This window comes from Oncorhynchus clarkii, chromosome 1, assembly GCF_045791955.1.
Source record: "Oncorhynchus clarkii lewisi isolate Uvic-CL-2024 chromosome 1, UVic_Ocla_1.0, whole genome shotgun sequence".
Lineage (NCBI taxonomy): Eukaryota > Metazoa > Chordata > Actinopteri > Salmoniformes > Salmonidae > Oncorhynchus > Oncorhynchus clarkii.
The window spans coordinates 44,102,966-44,127,755 of record NC_092147.1 but is presented as its reverse complement, the minus strand read 5'-3'; the positions used below and the strand labels follow the sequence as shown (position 1 = coordinate 44,127,755).

At 42.7% G+C, this 24,790-nt stretch overlaps 1 protein-coding gene across 1 annotated transcript; it reads right to left on the bottom strand.

Annotated features, from left to right (window-relative positions):
• Nucleotides 1-1,420: 1,420 nt before the first annotated feature.
• Nucleotides 1,421-6,587, bottom strand: LOC139416308 (cytochrome b5 reductase 2). Its single transcript, XM_071164808.1, has 9 exons — nt 6,513-6,587; nt 6,098-6,249; nt 5,783-5,847; nt 5,492-5,598; nt 5,170-5,299; nt 4,926-5,009; nt 4,641-4,726; nt 4,266-4,365; nt 1,421-2,337 (listed from the first exon to the last, which is right to left on the bottom strand). Exons 1-9 carry the CDS (start codon nt 6,522-6,524, stop codon nt 2,165-2,167), a joined length of 909 nt encoding a protein of 302 aa, XP_071020909.1. The 5' UTR covers nt 6,525-6,587; the 3' UTR covers nt 1,421-2,164.
• Nucleotides 6,588-24,790: the final 18,203 nt, after the last annotated feature.

The following is a 24,790-nucleotide window of genomic DNA, read 5'->3' as shown; positions in this document are numbered from 1 at the left end:
AACAACTGAAATTGACCGCTTTCCCAACAAGTCACCCAAAAAGTTATAGGGTATGACATCTTTGTCTACTTCTCCGCTATTCAAATCTGGGATCAGAAAATAATTATCTGCTACCAATGAAAAATTACAGCTGTGTTTTCAGAGTTTTAAGTGACAAAAAGTAGCTAGCTAACGCCAGCTAACAGCTCTCTCTTGTCTTGCCATTGATCAGCCCAAACGGAGCCGTTGCTATGGATACTCAGACGCAGAGGAGCAGATGAGGCAGCACAGGCAAAAATAATGAGGAGGGTGAAGAGGGTGATTGAATTTAGAACAACAATATTGTAATAATGGTGGAGAGTTGTCAAGAAGGCAGCCGAGGCAACAGCGCATCATCTTCCTTCTCAGTATCGTGTACCGTGTATGCCTGTGTACTAAATAACTAAATTCGCTAGTTTGCATGTCTTTAAAGAGAAGGGCGGGCGTTGATCCTGCTGCTCTGATTGGATATAGTGAAGCTGTCTCCGTTCACTCGTTTCTTATTTCACCCGATTTCTTCTGATTGCATATTTCGGTCTAATCATATAAAATAACTCAACAACAATAACTCTTGAACCATTCAAGATAGAGACACCAAACAAAGTTTTACAAGCCCTTTCTATGCTTGACAAGCAGTTCCCTTATTCCACCATGTGGTACTGTGTGTACACACGGCAGTAAGTAAATTGAAGCACACTCAAAACAACGTTCATATTGATAAATCTCACCCTTTGTGTGGAAATGATCCCACGCATGGTTTACGCACAGATGTGTGCCTAAGTATGATTGATAAATGAGGCCCAGGCGTTTACATTTGTTGGATGCGCAATAAAGTATTTTTTCTGGCAACCCTTCCAAATAGCTTGTTGGCATGGAACCATGTTCCAGTGGCTTTAATCTTCGTAAAGATGTTTGAACTTTTACTGTTGAAAAGCGAAGTACACACAAAAAATATGTTTTGAGCAAAATTGTGTATTTTAGACACAACTGCAAATATCAAGGAGTAGGACATCCAATAGAGGAGAAATAGAGAAAAAAAGAGGGAAGGCCCACCCCCCTACCTGCACTATAATATGACATACCTGGACCACATATTGAAAGGTGTGTAAATCAGGTGTTAAAATAGGTGAAAAGGAGAATGGAGTGCCACTTGAATTATTACCCTAATAGTGGTAAGTGGTATATTTATAGTTTTTGATATTTGTTTGCACCCATTGCCTGATTTATGGAGTTCAAAAACCATGTCTCTTTTCGTTTGTGAGTTATTTGCCTTTCCCCATGGTTCTGGATGACAAATTGATTTGACCACATTTTTATACCCATTTGAAAAAAGAAGTTTTGAAGGCCACAATGCAGTTCCTTAAGCTAAGATGAACAAAAAAAAGTACAATGTTAATGCGGATTTAATTTTGTTTGATTTTATTTCAAAGAATCTTAAGGGGTGACAGTCATTTTGACACCCACCTGTTTGAGAATTGTTTTTATTACTTCTCTTTCTCTGATCAATTATTCTGGGTCTGGGAGAGGAAGTGTGTCCATCTAATGAAAAGGCATGTGCCTGAACTCATTTTTATACACTAATTGTCGTCTCACCCAGTCATTTCTAATGACCGGTCATTTTTGACCGGGAACACTACAGGTGTACAAATGATAAATAAAACACCCAAAATGTAATGAAAATCATAAAAATGTATTTTGTGTGTTCAGATGCCCTATGTGGAAAAAGTCATGGAACCTTATGACAATCAGATGAAATTAACTACATTTTTCAGAGAGAAAACTTGTAAATCGGTCCAATTCAACCCGAACACAGCAGGAGGGTTAAAAATAGCACGTCAAAAAGCTTTAGAGACAATACTTATCTAGACAAATTGTTACTGGAACAGTCCAAACATTCCAAAACCCAACCAACCTTATTACAGTCTTTCTAACACAAAACAGTTCAAACTGTTCTTTGAATGTTAAACATGCAAATATTACATTTTATTTTATTAAAACCCCTAGAAAATATCCCTTTGGTCTTGTAGTGTAGGCTTTTACATTATATTCTACACAGATAAGTCAATATAACCAATGGTCTCAAATGTCCTGGTGCAGTTTAATGTATATATGGGGTTCTATGCCTAGTTGAAGGGCCTGGGAGTTACTAGTATGTGAATGTGTTCTCTGTCTTGTAGCCCAGAGTGGAAAGGTTGGGGAGGCATGCATGCTGGATCATGGGTGGTGGGCCACACATGACAATAAGCACATCGTTGGATGCCGGGGGAAGGTGCGCTTTCATCATATTAGCGTTCACAAATCCTGAGCTGTACTTCCAGTCTGTAATCAGAGGAAAGGACACAAGTTGAATTCCATTGCGTTTAATCAACATATAAGGATCAGCTATGCAGGCCAATGAAATTATAACACCTTGTTAGCGAAGACATGTTCGCTTTCAAATACTTCTTTCAACGTATCACTATGGGTTGAGCCCCTTCCCCTTTATAATGTGCCACTCGCCCATCCTCTGGTTATTCTCGCCTCTCTTCCCTGCTAAGATCACTACGCTCCGGAAGCTCTCTTCAGCACAACATGATCCCGGTCTTCCAGCTTTACTATTTTCAGACTAACCTTTGTGGTTAACGCCGCCGAAAGTAGGACCTTAGCTCTCATCTTTTGTGTTGAACAAACCAACCGAAAGGAATGTTTTTGCTTCGTGTAAAATAAGCTCTTTTGCATTTTTCTACTCATAAAGTCTCCTATGGTAGCTAGCGTCACACGGCTAGCTACGGAAACTTGACTAGTTCTCGCTGAAAGGCTTAGCTAAGCTGGATAGCTCACAACAAGGCCAGCAAAACCACCAAACTAGCTTTTCTACCTGGAAAGGTAGAATTTCTAGCTCACGTCTCTCGTTCAGTTCAACCCACGTTCCCTTGTGCCGTGTTGACTAGACTGACCATTCTGGCTTCACAGTTCGACGATTGAGAGAAACACTTTGTTTGTCGAAAGATCAAACCCGAGTCCTGCACGCACTGTAGGGAATTTCCTACTACTGACCTCAGCCTTCGAGCGAGGAGGCTACCCCAACCCACCTGGGCCGAGGTGATGGATACCCAGATGACCTCCACCAGCTGCTTCAAGATATAGCAGTGGGGGAAGGAGACGGGGACCTCGTTATCGACGAGGGAAATGACGATGGCATGGCTAATCTCCGCCCTCAGCGGAGCATCGTTGCCTGATGATACATTTGAGCTTATCGAATTCTGCAAACAGGCAGAGGCCAGGTTCCATATTTAGTGGCCCGCAAACGGAAGCTAGACAACTGGGGACAAGCCTTAGTCTAGGAGGCTAGGCACTTTGCTAACATGGACGTTAAGGACATGGAGTAGCTGGGCTTTGGCAAACCTCTGGTAGTCTTCCCAAGGAGAGTAGTGCCGGTCAGTTACGAGGCACTGGGATTGAGGTGGTTGGCCAGTGACGGCTCAACTACCAGACATTTGGTAAAACCAAGCTCCTCCATGTCCTTAATGGTCTACATGTCTGCGGCACATTCAGTACGGGCGTTGAACATAACGTCGCTACTGTTGGCTTACCAGAATGATTTGCTGCTAGAGATGGGCACGTGTCCAGCCTCCGGACAAAGAAAATGCAGATTCCCTTGATGCTCCTATCAAGCTGAAGGAACTGTTTGGGCCCGTTGTCACCGCCATGTGACAAAAGTGAGAACTTCGCAAGAAGGAAAGTGAAGCCTTCAACTTCTGCCTGCCCCGCAGACCTGGGTACCGTGGCAACCCATTCTACCCCTCCACAAGCCAAGGCTTCGTGGCAGGGAGAGGGCAACACACTGGCACCAGGGTTTTCCATGGTGCCAGTTGGATAACACGAAATTGGGGAGAAAATGGGGGTAAAAATTCTCTGCTTTCAAAAGCGCAAGGAAGACAGGCATGCTTGAGAATAACCAGAGGGGAGTACAACCTAATAAAGGGGGAGGTGCTCACTCAACCTGTCTGTCTCCGAAATACATTGTGTGATTGGTTATTTTCAGTAGTGATCCGCCTGGAAAAAAATCCCATAGTAATACATCTCACTCGTATATCAGAGAACTGTCCTCACAGGGAACTGTGAGCTTCCTTCTTGTGGAACTAATTAACGAGTTCCAGGACAGACAATTAGCCGTAGCTTCATTTGCATACTGTACCATACGAGGGAGCTACAGCATGACAACCCCGTAGCTTTCTCTTTGTCATTATGGAACACTATGGTCTTACCTTGTGGAGGCTTGTCCAGAGTGTAGGACAGGTTGAGTTGGTCAGAGTGACTCTTCAGCACCTCCTCTAGTTCATCCCGCAGTAGGATATCCTTGTCAGTCTGGGGGAGAATCCTCATTAGATTAAGGTTTACAGGTGTGACATATGTATGTCACTGGCGTATGTCATTGAGTTTTGTTAGACCATTCTAAAAGGTGACACTGATCTTGGTTGTCTATCATCAGATGATTGTCACCGATTTCGTATTCATAACAAGCTTTGTGCCCACTTCATTGATAATCCACCATGATGGTTCATAGTGTGTGGGATATGACTTAGGTTCTTCCTCAGATTTGGACAAGAATCCACACTTCCCTGTGCATTGGTGCGACTGACCTGGTTAGCAAATATGAGCGAGCACTTGGTGTTGTCTGCAGGGTCTCCTGTAATACTGCGAATCAGCTGCAGCATGGGGGTAATCCCTGAAAAAGCACCAGGACATTTATGCCAATTTATCATTTTCACGTCTGCTTCCCAGAACACATGAATTGTGCTGAAACAGTTACACAAATCTTGTTTTCATCAAGAAGAAAAATACATCTCATTCCGAAAGATTTATGCTACGCACATATTTCTGTATAAATACATGAAACGTACATTTTAAAGATATGAGGTCCATACCTGTTCCACCAGCGATCATTCCCACATGTTTAAACTTGCGGACCTTGGCCTCAGACTTCTTATCAGGTCGAATGGCAAATTTGCCTTAAAATTAGGAGAAATCTGTTTAAAATTAAGTAAATTGAGAAAGGGCTGGTGCATTGTAATACACTGCCCTCTGTTGGTCACAAAATTATAATGTCATGATGAAACAGCATAGTATACATGACTAGAATGTCTCGATCACATGCACACACACACAGACCATTTCCTGTGTATACAAGGAGTCCATTGGGTCCTCTGAAATCTATTTTGTCCCCAATGCTCATGGCGTCCAGGTACTGGGACATCTTTCCTCCGTCAGGATAGTTAGGATGAGTGTTTTTGTAGTAGACCTTGGAAAACATGGGCACAAGTTAAGATCAATGTCAAATGATGAATAGTCTTACAAGTCATTCAACGGATTGAAATGCAATTCTAACCATTCATACACATCCATCTTTATGGTGTCAGATCCTTGATGTTATATTGTAACAAGTCTGAACAAACTCAAATGATCTGTTGAATGGGCTGTTGAATAAGAGTACCTTGACCACCAGGTCCACAAAGCCCTGGTCCTCATCACTGGAGACAGGAGTGTAGGCCCGGATGACCAGGCTCCCATTCACCTTAGCTGACAGGTACACATGCTGTCCTGGATGGGCGGAAAGGGTACATGGGGTGAAAGGGGCAGGAGCGGGATAGTACTATCTTCTCAGTCAGCTCTTGTGGTATATAATTCTTGATATGCCCAGATAAGTAGGTCTCTGGCCTGATAGGATATCGGTGCTGTTGCACTGCCTGATCAATGAGGTGGGTGTGTAGTGTAGCCTCAGTACCTACTGGCAGTCCAAGGACATGTGTGGGAGATGGAAGGCCAAAGCGAAAGCGCTTTGTATCATGGCTTATATCCTGCGCAGAAACAGCAAAATGGGAGTACTGTAACTTTTCAGCCATTCAAAAAGCTTTGTGGGTGGGAATATCCTGCATTTGAATATCATTGGCAGACAGCAGCTTAAAGGTAAACTTGAACTATTATTTCAATCAATCAATTATTTGTGACAATCCTGTGTCAGAATCAGAATTATCAGAATGATTTCCTTGCAGGTATAGGATCATACTAACTCTAAAACAAGTAGAGAAATGCATGTAACTCTAGGCTCTCTTTCTCTATGAGTGGCAGTGGATATTTAACTGTAGAGTCTTGTAGTGTCTGTGGAAGCGGCTTCTTCTTCTTATCACCTCGGAGGAGGAAGTAGAGCCCAGAGAGGACCACCACAGACGTTCCAACCACAACAGGTACTGTCTGCCAATCAAAATCATGGACAACCATGAATACAGAATATGGTGGAAAACGCAGTGGACTGACAAATTCACTCCCCTATGTATTTATTTGGACAGTGAAGCGAAAACATTGAATTTGCCTCTATACTCCAGTATTTTGGATTTGAGATCAAATATTTTAAACGAGTTGACAGTGCAAAATGTCACCTTTTATTTGAGTGTATGTGGCAAATAGGAAGAAAGGAAAGAAGTGACAAATAAAGTAGAGTAAAGACTCATTCTCACCAGACTCTCCATGACGGGTAAGTGCGTGTCAGGTGTGTTGCTCTCTGTCTGCCTCTGCAGTGTGGTCAGTGTGATCAGGATCCAGGCAGTGAGTTTGGGCTGAGCTAGGCTCTGGCCCTGGAGTCAGACCTTTGCACCAAGGACACCTAGGGGAGGGGGAGCCAGCTGGAGGAAAGGTAATAGAGGGCTGACGGACCAATAGGAGAGAAGAAATCACTATGACAAAGCCATGACGACGAACAGCTGAGTAATCCATACATGTAGAGGTGAATGGTCCAAAATCAAGCCACTCTCAGATCCCTCAGAGGTTGGGACACTGGTTTAGAAATGGTCTGATCAATGGAAATAGCTGCAAGCAAGTTTATGACACTATAGCACACTTAGGCTTATAACTTCTGGACTGTTGAACTAGATTCATGCAATTTGGTATACAGTGCATTCGGAAAGTATTCTGACTCCTTGACTTTTTACACATTTTGTTATGTTACAGCGTTATTCTAAAATTGATTAAATTATTTGTTCCCCCTCATCAATCGACACACAATACCCCATAATGACAAAGTGAAAACAGGTTTTTAGAAATTGTTATCATTTATTACAAATAAAAAACTGAAATACCTTATTTACACAAGTATTCAGACTCTTGACTATGAGACTAGAAATGGAGCTCATGTGCATCCAGTTTCCATTGATCATCCTTGAGATGTTTCTACAACCTGATAGGAGTTCACATGTGGTAAATTCAACTGATTGGACATGATTTGGAAAGGTACAAACTTGTCTATATAAAGTCCCACAGAGTAGCAAAAAGCAAGCCATGGGGTCAAAGGAATTGTCCACAGAGCTCAGGGACAGGATTGTGTCGAGGCACAGTTTGGTGACCAGGAACCCGATCGTCACTCTGACAGAGCTCTAGAGTTCCTCTGTGGAGATGGGAGAACCTTCCAGAAGGACAACCATCTCCCCAGCACTCCCCCAATCAGGCCTTTATGGTAGAGTGACCAGACCGAAGCCACTCATCAGTAAAAGGCACATGACAGGCCGCCTGGAGCTTGCCAAAAGGCACCTAAAGACTCACAGACCATGAGAAACAAGATTCTCTGGTCTGATGAAACCAAGATTGAACTCTTTGGCCTGAATGTCAAAAGTCACGATGGAGGAAACCTGGCACCATCTCTACGATGAAGCATGGTGGTGGCAGCATCATGCTGTGGGTATGTTTTTCAGCGGCAGGGACTGTGAGACTAGTCTGGATGATGTCCTTGATGAACACCTGCTCCAGAGCACTAAGGACCTCAGACTGGGATGAGTCCAACAGTACAAAGACCCTAAACATACAGCTGGATTGGCTTCGGGACAAGTCTCTGAATGTTCTTCAGCCAGAGCCCGATCGAACATCTTTGAAAGAGACCTGAAAATAGCTGTGCACTATTAAAATCAGATTGAAAAAACCTGGATAAAACTACCCCTTATGGAACAGCGTACTGTGAAGACACACACACACACACACCCACACATACTGTGGTATTGTTGTATGGTGATATTGAAGGTTCAAACCACCCGGTTTATACTGTACATTTTATGTAGTGGATATGTAATGGTGTAGTAATGTTATATGATGTACTGTTTTCTTTTTTTGTATGACATGCCTTAATGTGGTTGGACCCCAGCAAGAGTAGCTGCTACCTTGGCAGCAGCTAATGGGGATACCTAATAATATACACAAATACAAAATAGACTACTGTTCTTCTTTACATCATATACAGTGCATTCGGAAAGTATTCAGAACCCTTGACTGTTCCCACATTTTGTTACGTTACACCCATATTCTATAATTGATTAAATTGTTTTTTTCCCCTCAATCAATCTTCACACAATACCCCATAATGACAAAGCAAAAAAGGTTTAGAAATAGTTTCATATTTATTAAAAAATAAATATCACATTTACATAAGTATTCAGACCCTTTACTCAGTACTTTGTTGAAGCACCTTTGGCAGCGATTACAGCATCAAGTCTTCTTGGGTACGACGCTACAAGCTTGGCACACCTGTATTTGGGGAGTTTCTCCCATTCCTCTCTGCAGATCCTCTCAAGCTCTGTCAGGTTGGATGGGGAATGTTGCCACCCACACACACATTTCCAGCAAATATTTCCCTGATGTGCAGACATTTTAATGAGGTAATGTCATATTTATACATACACATAACCCGTTTCCACTTCAACTTTTAAGAACAACACTCATCGTGCTAAAGTTACCTTTTTGCTTTGTCATGGTGTCTTGTTATGGGTTAAACACAGTATGGCACGAAACTGTACGTACCTGTCTGACCCTCCCACGATGAGACTATGCAGACCTGGAAGGGTGGGACTTCCTGTCCCGAGCAGGACAGATAGGACTGGGCTTGCTCAGTGAGGAGCAACGGGGGTACAGCTGTAGCTGTATGTCAGGTCAGCCACCAGGGGGAGACTCGTTGAGGCCTGGTGACAGATGGAGTATACATCACGAGGCGATGGCTCCCTCTGCTGGACGTGCCAGGTCTCGACGGGCTCTCCGGCCAGGACTATTTGGGGCTGCTTGTGGTTGGTGAGTAAGGGCTGACTGCTCACCAGCTGGACGGGTCCCATAAAGCTGCCAGAAGGGCAGCTCACGGGAGAAGAGACTGGGGAAGAAAGGTTACTCCTGTATAGTTGGACGGTTCCAGAGGTAAAAGGAGGGAGTTCAGTGTTTGTTCCCCACAGGATACAGCAAGACCCAGAGCCCAGAAGACGGTATCCCGGAGATGGTCTCATGGGGGAGACCTTTTCTTTTGTTATTCAAATAAAACACCCTTGAAACCGAGCTAATCCAACTGTCTGATCTGTGTAAACGTTTTGACCAAACCCCCTGGTCTGCCACAGTATGTATGTGTTTGTCAAGTGGGAGGAGATTGACACACTGAGTGAGGGATAGGAAGACTGAGGATGCTTCCTACCTGGTTCTTTGGGTCTCTACCTGGTGTTATGATCTGTTTTTATGAATATTCATATTCATCTACGAAAAAGTAGAGGGCAGGAGTTTTCAAACTCTTCAAATATAATACTATAGGATGTGTGTTATCTGTTTTTATTAACATTTTCACCTATGAAAAAGTATAGAATATGTGTTGGTGTGACACTCACAGGCCTAGGAGGACCCAGGCAGGCTGGATAATGGCCCCAGTGCAGATATGTTCAATGTCCAGGCTGAGGCGCACCTCTCAGGGCCTGGAGTGCTATGACGCCCTCTCCCTCCAGAGACTCACTGGGGGTTGAGGCGCACAGACATTAGACATTCCACACGAGTCTGAGAGGTCACAAACACACGTGCAGGCACGCATGCACGCAGGCGCACACACATACACACACAGTTACACTCCCCTCCATGTGAATTTGGACAGTGTAGAAAAAGCTTGGCTCTATACTCCAGCATTTTGGATTTGAGATCAAATGTTTCATATGAGGCGACAGTACAGAATGCCCCCTTTTATTTAAGGATATTTTCATACATATCTGTTTAGCTGTTTAGAAATGTAACTTATTGTACATAAGAATATAATATGTTTCTGAACACTTCTATGTTGATGTGGATTCTACCATGATTATGGAAAACCATGAATGAATCGTGAATAGTGATGAGTGAGAAAGTTAGAGGAACACAGATCATAACTCCCAAAACATGCTAACCTCTCACCATTACCAATAACAGGGGTGGTTAGCATTTTTTAGGGGGGTATGATATTTATGCCTCTAACTTTCTATGCTTTAACTTTCTATGCTTTTTATGCCTTTAACTTTATGCCTCTAACTTGGAAAAAGTCAAGGGGTCTGAATACTTTCCGAATGCACTGTATGTTGTGTTCTTAAGCTATTTAAAACTAGAGTTGTTGAAGCGTACGGCTGCATTTCAGATACATGTTGGTACATTTGATTGTTGCAGTAATAGGACCTATATGTCTACAGTACCAGTAGGACATTTATTCATATTCTGTCTGGTGCTTTAAGTGTTCAACCGAGCGAGAGCTGGTACTGGTCCTAATGATTCGACTGCCCCACACAGTGTTGCCAACTAATTTTCAGGGTAAGTTGCTAGAGGCAGGTTGATTTGTTGCTAAAAGTTGCTAATGACTTTGTGATGTCATTGCGTGATAACGTAAAACTGCGTCATTACGTAGAATTCACAATAACGTTACTCAAATTGATTGGCCATCTCAGCGAAAAATATGTTTTGACATTTGTTCAGGTACAGACTCACAGTCTTTTCTGTACTTCTGGCTGTACAGTGTTGATTGATGTTGTAAGTTCTGTTCAAGATCAAACATTCGTGACTAACTATATTCATTGGGTTTGGCTCGTCGAACCCTGCTGCAGTCAGCCAACAATAATTTGCAATTTTCTGAAATTGCTGCTGGCCTGCTGCTGACGTTCCTCACAATGCACTTTTGCAGCCAGGCACTTGTGTTGTGACTGTGTGTGAAAGATAAAATCGTTTTTGTGTCATTTGGAGGGAAAATGCGTGCATTTTAGCATTTGAGTCACTTTTCAAAAGTTGCTAAAAAGTAGAAGTAGTAGTTGCTAAGTAGTTGCTTAAAAAGTTAAAGTAGCTAAATTTGTTGCTAAAAAGTTAAAGTAGCAAAATTTGTTGCTAGGTGCTGTTTGAAAAAATGGTTGCCAGGGTAGTCTGAAAAGTTGCTAAATTTAGCAACAAAATTTCTAAATTGGCATTACTGCCCCCACATTGAGAGAAAGAGAACTATGAATTTTGAGGCTCATTTGAATTTCTTGATTGTGACAAAAGAATGATACATTTTTGATCCGACGTCTGTAAACATCAATTGGTCTATTCTCACTGCTGAGTTGAGAAGCACCAATAGTGATTGGACAGATGACACACGCCCACAGCTTGGACCAACCAGAAACTGGGAAAAGGCCAACCTACATTCATTTAGAAGGGTGTTACTCCAAATGGACTTTAAAGTTAATAAACAAACAAATGTTTAGTGTAAAGCAATGTTGCAGTACTCGAGACCACAGAGTGTCTCCGTGTCGGATACATTTGTACTAGGTCTTGGACAGTGAAGACTCCTAATTTCTTTCAGAGACCAGCGGAGTAAATAAAACTCTGAATTATCAGCTTCCATTCCCATAAAACAGTATAGCCAGGCCAAATATATACACTCCTTTCTTGAAACATTAATATAGTATCTTAACAGCCTTTACATATATTTTATAGACATGTTTGCGAACCTATAGGCCTTCAGTGTGTGACAGTTTTGTGATTCGAAAAGGACAGCAACAGTAATACCCACGCACTCATGTAGGAGAGCGCACTTCTTAATCTCTACTGATGCGTATCAAAGTAGTGTAAGATGATGTAGTACAATAGAGAAATCTGACCACGAGGCTACCTGCCACTCCAGGTAGCCGGTAGGTTAGAAAACACGTTTAAATGTATGATATATACCAGTTATCGCTAACTCAACAAATCGGTATTACAAAATTACAATCATGGTCTTGAATTGGACTTGGATTTTTCTTGTCTCGGCCTTGGACCCCTTCGTCCCCCTCCCGGTCTTGACTCTGTCCCCCCCCCCCTCTCGATTTGCTCCAGTCTTGGTCTCGAACACACTGGTGTAAAGATTGGAAGATCCCATAGAATCAATTGTATTCTTCTGTCTAAATGTTCAATTTACCAGTATAGTATCCTACTTTAGACTATATTTTATTCTATTGATAGGAAGGAGCTTTTCCAGTACCATTGTGCATCCTTTTCAGCAAGACCAACCTACACATGAAGTGCTTAAACCAGGAAAAATGTGCAGTTTTACAGCTAATGTCCTGCAATTCTACACATTTTCCATTTGTTGGAGAGAAATGTTTACCGTTTTTAATATGATATCTGAGTGAGAGTGACTAACGAAATCAATGTGGGCCCCACAGTTGGAAATTTGAACATGATTACTTCAAGTTTATTTTAATAAAGGCCAAGTGCTAATTTTCCTTCCTCGTGATGCCATCTATTTTGTGACGTGCACCAGTCCCTCCTGCTGCAAAGCACCCCCACAACATGATGCTGCCACCCTGTGCTTCACAGCTGGGATGGTGTTCTTCAGCTTGCAAGTCTCCCCCCTTTTCCTCCAAACATAATGATGGTCATTATGGCCAAACAGTTCTATTTTTGTTTCATCAGACCAGATGACATTTCTCTAAAAAGTAGGATCTTTGTCCCCATGTGCAGTTGCAAACCGTAGTCTGGCTTTTGATGGCTGTTTTGGAGCATTGGCTTCTTCCTTGCTGAGCGGCCTTTCAGGTTATGTCAATATAGGACTTGTTTTACTGTGGATATACATACTTTTGTACCCGTTTCCTCCAGCATCTTCACAATTTTTTCAATATTCAATTTTTTTTTCTGAGGTCTTGGCTGATTTCTTTAGATTTTCCCATGATGTCAAGCAAAGAGGCACAGAGTTTGAAGGTAGGCCTTGATATACATTCACAGGTACACCTCCAATTGACTCAAATTATGTCAATTAGCCTATCAGAAGCTTCTAAAGCCATATTTTCTGGAATGTTCCAAGCTGTTTAAAGGCACAGTCAACTTAGTGTATGTTAACTTCTGACCCATTGGAATTGTGATACAGTGAACTATAAGTGAAATAATCTGCCTGTAAACAATTGTTGGAAAAATTACTTGTGTCACTGTAACTATTAAAACCTACCCTAACCAGAAACTGTGGATAGATGGCGGCATTCAGGCAAAACTGAAAGCACGATCCAACACATTTAACCATGGAAAGAGGTCTGGGAATATGTCTGAATATAAACAGTGTAGCTATTCCCTCCGCAAGGCAATCAAACAAGTGAAAATCCAGTCAAAGGACAAGGTGGAGTCGCAATTCAATGGCTCAGACTTGAAACGCATGTGGCGGGATCTACAGGAAATCACGGACAACAAAAAGAAATCCAGCCACGTCACGGACACCGACGTCATGCTTCCAGACAAACTAAACACCTTCTCTGCCTGCTTTATGGATAATACAGTCCCACCGTCGCGGCCCGTTAACAAGGACTGCGTACCCCCCTCACTCTTTCGCCGTGGCTGACATGAGTAAAAATATTTAAACGTGTTAACCCTCGCAAGGCTGCTGGCCCAGACGACATCCCTAGTCGCGTCCTCAATGCATGCGCAGACCAGCTGGCTGGTGTGTTTACGGACATATTCAATCACTCCCTATCCCAGTCTGTTGTGCTTCAAGATGGCTACCATTGTTCCTGTACCCAAGAAGGCAAAGAACTGAACTAAATGACTACTTCCTCGTAGCACTCACTTCTGTCATCATGAAGTGCTTTGAGAGACTAGTCAAGGATCACCTCCACTTTACCGGCCACCCTAGACCCACTTCACCGCCCCACTGCCCTAAGGGTGGGTGCTCAGCCCCCTCCTGTACTCCCAGTTCACCCACGACTGTGTGGCCATACACGTCTCCAACTCAATCATCAAGTTTGCAGATGACACAACAGTAGTGGGCTTGATGACCAACAACAACAAGAGCCTACAGGGAGGAGGTGAGGGCACTTGAAGTGTGGTGTCAGGAAAATAACCTTTCACTCAACGTCAACAAAAGGAGATGATCGTGGACTTCAGGAATCAGCAGGAATCCCCCCCCTAACTACATCGAAGGGACAGCAGTGGAGAAGGTGGAAAGTTTTAAGTTCCTCGGCGTACATATCACAGACAAACTGAAACTGTCCACTCACACAGACAGTGTGGTGAAGGCGCAACAGCTCCTCTTCAACCTCAGGAGGCTGAAGAAATGTGTCTTGTCACCCAAAACCCTGACAACTGTACAGATGCACAATCGAGAGCATCCTGTCGGGCTGTATCACAGCCTGGTACGACAACTGCACCGCCCTCAACCGCAAGGCTCTCCAGAGGGTGGTGCGGTCGGCACAACGCATCACCGGGGGCAAACTACATGCCCTCCATGGTACCTACAGCACCCGATGTCACAGGAAGGACAAAAAGATCAAGGACAACACCCACCCGAGCCACTGCCTGTTCACCCAGGCTACCATCCAGAAGGTGAGGTCAGTACAGGTGTGTCAAAGCTGGCACTGAGAGACTGAAAAACAGCTTCTCTCTCAAGGCCATCAGACTGCCTAACAGCAAATCACTAACGCCAAGGCTGCTGCCTACATTGAGACCCAATCACTGGCCACTTTAATAAATGGATCACTAGTCAATTTATACAATACACTCTAAATAATGCCACTTTAATCATGTTTACATAACTCATATCACATGTATTTACTGTATTTTATACCATCTACTGCACCTTGCCTATGCCACTCGCCCATCGCTCATCCATATACTTACATATTCTTATTCCATCCCTTATTAAGATTTGTGTGTATTAGGTAGTTGTTAGGGAATTCTTAAATTACTTGTTAGATATTATTGCACTGTCGGAAATAGAAGCACAAGCATTTCACCACACTCGCATTAACATTTTCTAACCTTGTGTATGTGACAAATAAAATTTGATTTGCGACCACATCTACAAGAGCAAATCAGCAAATCAGACTGCAGTCATCTGACTGCTCCAAGTCAGAGTCATCGAAGTCACGCTGCAAGATAAGAGAATAAAATAACAAAGGAATACAACATCATCCTTGCACTAAGCTGTAAACTCTTAAATAATTGTAATTTCAGCAAAAAAAAATGTGACATATGCAGCAACACTATTGCAGTCTGTTGCTGTTATTATTGTTGTTATGGTTGCATCGAAGTGAGTACCACATTCTTTCCAGTACAGGTAAACGGATCCCATCCACACCAGAGACCGTATTCATGATTCCACTGGGAGCAATCAGTGATCTGGGGTATCCCTTCGGTCACAATGGCCTTGCACAGGACAATACACAAAATATTAAAGCCCCCTCTGCATAAGAGGTATAGGTCAACATGTGTCACCTTGACAACATGATCCTGGGGGGCATAGATGACCCAGTGGCAGTCAGAGTTGTTGCTGTAGGATTGTGGGTAGTTGAAACTCTGAACGGCCCTCTGATCCTGGACTAGTGCCACGGTGCCACATCCCGACGCTGCACAAACACAAAGGACATATTATTAGCCACAAGCCCTGCCTGTGGCTCTACACGCACCCTGTCGCACACTTAACCCTTGACAATACATGTGCCTCCATACAACACAAACACTGTCAGCCAGCCATCTTGGCTCCTGTTTCTGACCCACGTGGTGGTGTAGTTACAGTAGAGGAGTTTGTGTTTATCACAGACCCTCTGCACCTCATTGCCTGGTCATGGGACTGCTGTGTGCCCCCTGAATGCTCTGTAGCGATGGGAGAGTCAGCTATAGAATTTGGAATTAGAATTCAGTTAGCCCCATGGGGATGTGTGTATATGCGTGTGTGTATACTTGCACACTAGCAGCACTTGGAGGGTGTGTGGCTAACAAGGTGGAGGGCTCTGCTAGGATTGAAAGAGAGTAGGGAGCCTATCCATTGTCAGGAACGCTGAGGGACTAGACACATCCAGTCATCAGGCATGGTGATGAAACATGAGACCCAGCACATAGCTCTGCCAAACACCGTACTCTATCATCATGTCACGAACACAATACACAGGTATTTGCAGTATAAACAGAGAACTAAATAATTATTTAGCAGAAAACAAATGCTATGAGGATCCAGCCATCAGTTTCAGTCTGTCATTTTTATAATCCAAAAACACAGTTTTGACATAGAGCACTTCTGCAATGGTAACTGGTTTAATGTTCTGTTGTTAACTGAGAGTTTTTCTATCCCTGGGGTGAGTGGGGTTAGGCTTGGCGAGCCAAGTATGCATGGCCTGACATAGCGGTTACACCTCGGAATCTAACAACAAATCCGCTTCCTGTTCCACTGACGTCAGACGCAAAGTGGAGGCCTTGTGGAAATCGTTTAGCACTGGGGCTGAGGGGGGGGGGGGGGGGGGGCTGCCACAGAACCTTCCTAAGAGAACCCAGTGGTGTAAAAATACTTAAGTAGTACTTTAAAGTATTTTTACTTAAGTTGTTTTTTGGGGTATCTGTACATTACTATTCATATTTTGACCATTTTTACTTTACTACATTCCTAAAGAAAACAATGTACTTTTTACTCCATACATTTTCCCTGACACCCAAAAGTACTCATTACATTTTAAATGCTTATCAGGACAGGAAAATGGTCCAATTCACACACTTCTCAAGAGAACATCCCTGGTTATCCCTACTGCCTCTGATCTGACGGACTCACTAAAACACAAATGCTTAATTCGTCAATTATGTCTGAGTGTGCCCCTGGATATCCTTAAAAAAAATAAGCAAATAAAATGGTGTCATCCGTTTCTTAATATAAGGAATGTGAAAGGATTTAACTTTTGATTCTTAGGTGTATTTTAGCAATTACATTTACTTTTGATACTGAAGTATGTATATAGACTTATTTTTCTACTGTATTATTGACTGTATGTTTGTTTTACTCCATGTGTAACTCTGTGTTGTTGTATGTGTCGAACTGCTTTGCTTTATCTTGGCCAGGTCGCAATTGTAAATGAGAACTTGTTCTCAACTTGCCTACCTGGTTAAATAAAGGTGAAAGACTTTTACTCAAGTAGTCATTTTCTTTTTAGTCATTTTCTATTAAGGTTTCTTTACTTTTACTAAGGTATGACAATTGGGTACTTTTTCCACCACTGAGAGAAAGTCAAAACCCTCCAAATCAACCGGTGGGAAGGGTAAAACTAGGGTCAACGCAACCTCATCTCTCACCAATAGGCTACTCGGAGTCTGAACCCACAAATACTGTGAGCTGGTCACTGTGACAGAGGGTGTCATTCTTTGTCAAATTCCAGGAATTCCAGCAGAATATTCCTCCCTGGCCTCCCGGGTGGCGCAGTGGTCTAGGGCTGTGCTACCAGAGACTCTGGGTTCACGCCCAGGCTCTGTCGCAGCCGGCCGCGACCGGGAGGTCCGTGGGGCGACGCACAATTGGCCTAGCGTTGTCCGGGTTAGGGAGGGTTTGGCCGGTAGAGATATCCTTGTCTCATCACGCACTAGCGTGCACGCTAACCAGGTCGCCAGGTGCACGGTGTTTCCTCCAACACATTGGTGCGGCTGGCTTCCGGGTTGGATGTGCGCTGTGTTAAGAAACAGTGCGGCTTGGTTGGGTTGTGGTTCGGAGGATGCATGGCTTTCGACCTTCGTCTCTCCCGAGCCCATACGGGAGTTAGTTGTAGCGATGAGACAAGATAGTAACTACTAACAATTGGATACCACGAAATTGGGGAGAAAAGGGGGTAAAATTCAAACAAAAATATTCCTCCCTAAAAGAACGTTGATGGACAGTGGCAAGAAAAAGTATGTGAACACTTTGGAATATCCTGGATTTCTGCATAAATTGGTCATCAAATTTGATCTGATCTTCATGTAAGTCACAACAATAGACAAACACAGTGTGCTTAAACTAATAACACACAAATGATTGTATTTTTCTTGTCTATATTGAATTCATCATTTAAACATTCACAGTGTAGGCTGGAAAAAGTATGCGAACCCCTAGGAAAATGACTTGGAGTCAGGAGTCAGCTAACCTGGAATCTAATCAATGAGAAGAGATTGGCGATGTTGTTTAAAGCTGCCTTGCCCTATAAAAAAAACTACATTTGTTTAGTATTGCCTGATGTGAACCATGTCTCGAACAAAAGATCTCAGAAGACCTAATATTAATAATTATTGACTTGCATAAAGCTGGAAAAGGTTACAAAAGTATCTCTAAAAGCCTTGATCTTCATCAGTCCACGGTAAGACAAATTGTCTCTAAATGGAGAAAGTTCAGCACTGTTGCTACTTTCCCTAGGAGTGGCCCTTCTACAAAGATGACTGCAAGAGAACAGCGCAGAAATCTCAATAAGGTTAAGAAGAGTGTCAGCTAAAGACTTTCAGAAATCTCTGGAACGTGCTAACATGACGAGTCTACGATACGTAAAACATTAAACAAGAACGGTGTTCATGGGAGGACACCACGAAAGCCACTGCTGTCCAAAAAAACCATTGCTGCACGTCTGAAGTTTGCCAAAGTGCACCAGTATGTTGCACAGCGCTACTGGTATAATATTCTGTGGACAGATGAAAGTCCAGTTTGGAAGGAACACACAAGATGTGTGGAGAAGAAGAAAAAAAGGCACAGCACACCAACATCAAAACCTCATCCCAATTGTCAAGTGTGGTGGACGAAGCATCATTTGCTGCCTCAGTGCCTGGAGAGCTTGCCATCGTTGTCAGAACTTGGGAATTCATTTTATCAAGCTCAACAGAAGTTGGTTGATGCAACAGGACAACGACCCAAAACACAGAAGTAAAACCGAATGGCTTCAATAGAAGAAAATACGCCTTCTGGAGTGGCCCAGTCAGAGTACTGACCTCAACCCGATTGAGATGCTGTGGCATGACCTCAAGAGAGCGGTTCACACCAGACATCCCAAGAATATTGCTGCACTGAAACAGTTTTGTAAAGAGGACTGGTTCAAAATTAATTCTGACCAGTCTGCAGGTCTGATCCACAACTACAGAAAACATTTGGTTGAGGTTATTACTGCCAAAGGAGGGTCAACCAGTTTGTTACGGATACAGGTATCCTGTGTCTGTGTGTATCCTGTGTCTGTGTGTATCCTGTGTGTTTCTTTTCTCTCCTTCTCCCCTCACAGGTGAAAATCATTACTCCCCAATCAGTCAACAATCAACCCATCAATCAGAAGACACACCTCCTCCTGTTTCCTACCCTATCACAGTTCCTTCCCCATGGTTTAAAAAACCCATCATTTGTTTGTTCAGGAAAGCTCAATCTCTTTGTAATGCCATGTTGGTAGATAGCTGTTCTTTGTAGATTTCAGGAGAGCTCAATCTTTGTAATGCCATGTTGGTAGATAGCTGTTCTTTGTAGATTTCAGGAGAGCTCAATCTTTGTAATGACATGTTGGTAGATCTCTGCTCTTGATAGATTTCAGTAGCACAATCTCTTTGTAAATGCCATGTATGTAGATCTCGCTCTTTGTGTAATAATTAACCTTTCTTTTGTTTGAGCACCTCCAAATCACTTTGTCATCACCTGTGAGTATTGTTTTGGTTATGGTGTTTGTTTGTTGCTGGTGGGAAAAGGGGAAACCAAGACAAGTCGCCCATGGGCATACACTACCCGTAGGTAAACTTTGTTAAAACACACTAGTTAGAACTGGGCGGACCACCCACTGTATTTTTGGTTAGTTAGTTAGCTGTTGTTGAAATAGGCTAGCCTAGCTTAGGGGTGTTTTTGCATATTTGTTTCTTTCCTTGGGTCCAGCTCAGCCCCTTTTCCTGCTCCCCCCCCATTACCGTGTGTTTATAATAAACCCTGAGTTTGACGGTATTATTTCGGTTGTCGTGGTTATTTCGTTCACTTTTACTTTGTCACTATTATAATTTACATGAGTTATGTTACGGGTCTCACTACCATCCCCCCCTAGACTGTTGGGCCAACAGGGATTCGTAACACAGTTATTAAATCCAAGGGTTCACATACTTTTTCTTGCCACTGAACACAGAGAGAGACAAAGAATCAGTATGGAAAACTGATTGGATGCATTTGATGTTCCAAGAACAGTTTCATCTAAAGTATATCTATTCCTACAGGGGCAATCTATTACTTTGTGAAAATAAACTGTCGCAAGTATTCCACCTTTTGACTAAACTGATTAAGATCACTTTATTGGTCAATTGCACACAAGGTCCATCCAGAATTTGACTTACAGTACATGCATACAGGTTTTTGGAGAGGTGTGGGGGGGGCTTCCTTCCAAAAGTACAACCATCTTCGTAGCACTCCACCAAATCAGGCCTTTATGGTAGAGTGGCCAGACAGATGCCACACCTCAATAAAAGGCACAGGACAGCCCGCTTGGAGTTTGCCAAAAGGCAACTAAAGTACTCTCAGACCATGAGAAACAAGATTCTCTGGTCTGATGAAACCAAGATTAAACTCTTTGGGCTGAATTCTAAGCGTCACGTCTGGAGGAAACCTGGCACCATCGCTACGGTGATGCATGGTGGTGGCAGCATCATGCTGTGGGGATGTTTTTCAGCAGCAGGGGCTGGAAGACTTGTCAGGATTGAGGGAAAGATGAACAGAGCAAAGTACAGAGAGATCCTTGATGAAAACCTACTTCAGAGCGCCCAGGACCTAACTGTGGTGAAGGTTAACCTCCCAACAGGACAATGACCCTAAGCACACAGCCAAGCAACACAGGAGTGGCTTCGGGTCAAGTCTCTGAATGTCGTTGAGTGGCCCAGCCAGAGCCCGGACTTGAACCAAATCGAACATCTCTGGAGAGACCAGAAAATAGCTGTGCGGCGACAGTCCCCATCCAACCTGACAGAGCTTGAGGGAATCTGCAGAAAATAATGGGGGAAACTCCCCAAATACAGGTGTGCCAAGCTTGTAGTGTCATACCCAAGAAGACTCACAGCTGTAATTGCGGCCAAAGGTGCTTCAACAAAGTACTGAGTAAACGGTCTGAATACTTATGTAAATGTAATATTTCAGTTTTTTGTTATTATGGGGTAATGTGTGTAGATGAGGGGAACAATTTAAAAAAATCAATTTTAGAATAAGGCTGTAACGTAACAAAATATGAAAAAAGTCAAGGGGTCTGAATATTTTCCAAATGCACTGTATCCTTATAGCCATATTTCTCAAAAGGAGGGTGTCACATGTACAGTAAAAGGAAGTCACTTGCCAACCAGGGGTGGTTATCTATATCTTGCCTCCAACAATTCTCAAATAACAGTCAAGGCGGTTCCGGACCTGTGGAAGTCCACACTTTAGACCTGTAGGTGGAAAAAAGACAGGGCTGTTCAACAAAAAAATACACTGAAAATAATTGGGCATTCAAGTTAAACGTCCACAATCCAATCAATGTTTCTTTGAATCTGTATACCCTGCTACCTATTACTGGTATACATTTCATAACTTACCAGAGAGATCTGAAATGCCCTTTTGGAGAAAGTAACAGACAGGGTAGAATCGCAGCGGTCTTCACTCACATATTGCCTCAGACAACAGTGCTCAGGGTGACTTCCCCTCAGAGCTTGACAACAACTATCACCAGTGAACTGCCATTCATATGATACAGTGGGAGACAAACAGCCAAGAAAAATTGACCATGCTTTTTCCTTCTTTGTAAACTGAACCTGAATTGAAACTGGTCCATAGCATTGTAATCTGTCTCCAACTATTCTGTCAGTGTCTTATATCAAGGGCAGGCTTTACCAGTGTAACACAGGCATGAGTACCCCATAAAAATCAACCAAGACAACCATAAATCATCCTGGACAATGCTGAGAAACCTTAGATCCAATCTGTAGAAGGAGCTGCAGACCCACAAGGAGTAGAGACAACAAGAAAACTTTAAGCAGATTGGAAAACTGAGATAGAGAGTTTAAAGGCTGATTTTAATCATATTAATATATAGGCTATTGAAACAGTAAGAGCATTCATGAAATTCAGGCAACTTTTGCCCTGATACAGAGCCGACATGATTCCTCCTTATTCTACATGTCAAAGGCATGTTTGTTCTACAAGACACCCCTTCATGATGGTCACGATGACATTTGAAGCTAAATTTGCGAGTCATGGAACAGGAAATAGGCAGTTAATTTGACTTCCTGAACTCCTTTGCCATTTCTGCACACTGAATTAATATTCTGATGTTGAGGGGATAGAGGATTTATGGTGGCTCTTATCCGCTAAACAGATTTTGATGGGGATTATTTTATTATGTTACTTAGATTGACGCATGGGTGCGTCAATAGACTCAAGGATTATGACTAGGGCTCTGTGTTTTGGGATATCATGTCACATGACCTACATTTGTACCTTTATTTTAAGCTTTTCCAGAAATGAGAATTACACCAAAAATGAAAGCAATTGTCTGGTGATGGTGCTGGACCATCTGACAGGCCAATTTTTCTCAGAGGGAATGGTCGGGGGGCAGGAAAACAATAATAATAATAATGTGTACACTGCAAATGAACCCAAACAGAGATTGTACTTGAAAATAACAATAATTTCATACCTTGATTAAATTGAAATAGGATCAAGTCTCTTGGGAACAGATTACCTAAATGTAAATGTTTTAATTGTTTTTGAATTCCTGCTGATTTTAGGCCCACAGGGCGCCTGTTGCCGACCCTGCTCTAGAAGCTCTTAAATTTGTTCAATACCCTTTCAGTCATAACATTTCATGCATACCAAAACACAAGAACACATGGGACTTGCTTGACCATCAGGGAACTGGTACAGTTGAGGAAGCATGGCATTCAAACAATACAGTTCAAATTAGTATGATCTTCCGTAGAAAACAGTGATATACCTTTTTACACAAACAAAGACTGTCACATGATGCTACATTCAGTTAAATCTAATGTGATAGACTATCTATGGGGGTTTACTTACCAGGGGCAGTGGAGTCATATGCTTGATAGTCAGGACAAATTAGACTTCAATGATAACATCAGTCAGTAGGACAAGCAACCTCTGGGAAAGTGTCAGAATGTCCTATGCTTTATACAGACTACATTCAGATGAACCCAGTTTGAACACAAATGTATCTGCTCTGAACAAGTATTGTTACCTACTGTCAGCTAAGCTACTCCTGTAATGTTTCCTAGTGTGCTCAACAGGGATATCTGTGCTGAAAGTGTATGTGTGTCTTGCATCGAAGTATGAGGGCGTCCCACTGTCTTAAGCCCCTGAGATGGCGGATCCTGTTTACCCTTCCGAGGGGTCTGACTCCCAATGGGCACGCTCAGTAGTGACTCAGCCCGGACCATGGTTGCCAGGTTACCATCTACCTTATGCATCTTGATTTGGATAAATAGCATGAATTCATGCACAACCGTCACAAATCTCACAAGTGACTTGGTGGCAACTAGCCCGGTGTTTCTAATTCTATTATTCTGATTCTAGAAACTGCCTCTGGCAGAAGATTGCTGAGAAGCTCTGGAGCATTTTGACCATCATGGGTTTTGAGAATGGGTGAAGAGTGAATATCTGAAAGCATCCTACAATAGGGATCCATTCTTTCTTTCCTGTTGTCGTTCTATGGCTCAAAGTCAACACCACTGCATTCATGTCAGCCTTTTCTTGGGTAAAAGAAGAGATTTAGAGATCATTAGGATGAATGAATTCTTTAGGAGAGGTTGGCAACATTGTCTCAATTTAAAAAACGTTCCCTACCCCAGGTCATTTCAACAGGTGACTATTGCAGGAAATAAAGAGAAAGGAACACCGATATTTACTGGCGGGACATGAACAGGCTTACGTTTCTAATTGTAAGTCTGTTCATGTCCTGTCAATAAACATCCAATGATTTATGCAGAAACAGAGTGCACTTTTTGAAGTGTCCTGAGGTAAGGAATGTTTTGGGGATTTGGGTCCCTCCGTTGAGCACCTGATTTCGTTTCAAGCTGGGCTGAAGCGCATTTGGGTACGCTTTCTTTCCATTGTTTCAATTTACTTTACTAGGCCAATTTATAGAAGTGGAAAAGATGCCACATGTAGTTCAAAACAGTAGGGGTCTTCGCCACAAAACAGAAGACAACAGTTTAGTTGAAGCAGACTATGTTAGGAAAGGCTAAATGGCCAATCATAAAACACGACATATTCTGATGCCGTGATCACAAAGAAATACACCATTTGCCTCAATACAAAGAAATGAAGTTCAAATGCAATATTGATCTTCTATCCCCTGGTGGAAAATTCTATGAATACCTTAAATACATTGGCAGCCTTATTGGTGGCTCAGGTGGTAAAAGCATGGTGTTAGCAATGCCAGGGTCATGTGTTCAAGTCCAACCATAAGAAAATTATGTAAGTATGTAAGTCACTAAATTACATATTCCTCTAGGGCAGGTATTTAATTGTCAGCTACTGTAGCTAAGTACAGTAAATAATTGACTCTGTTCCAGTCCTGTGCAGTATCAACTCTTTTGCACATAAAACAAAACCTCCCCTGTGCAATGATATCATAGCGGAATCTCTTGGGTCAAATTTCTAGGCGACAACGGTAAACCAAGGAATTGGCACAGCCAGTTAGAAGTCCTGGTGAACCTGATATTAGGGGACCAAATCCTGGCTGGCAGTGTTAAAACTTAAATCCATCATCTGAACAGAATCAGAGAAACA

Coding starts and splice junctions, on each gene's coding strand:
- LOC139416308 (XM_071164808.1), bottom strand. Junction 5,848..6,097: donor ATAGAGAAAGAGAGCCTAGA/GTTACATGCATT, acceptor GCAGGATATAAG/CCATGATACAAAGCGCTTTC. Junction 5,300..5,491: donor TTGTGGACCTGGTGGTCAAG/GTACTCTTATTC, acceptor ATGTTTTCCAAG/GTCTACTACAAAAACACTCA.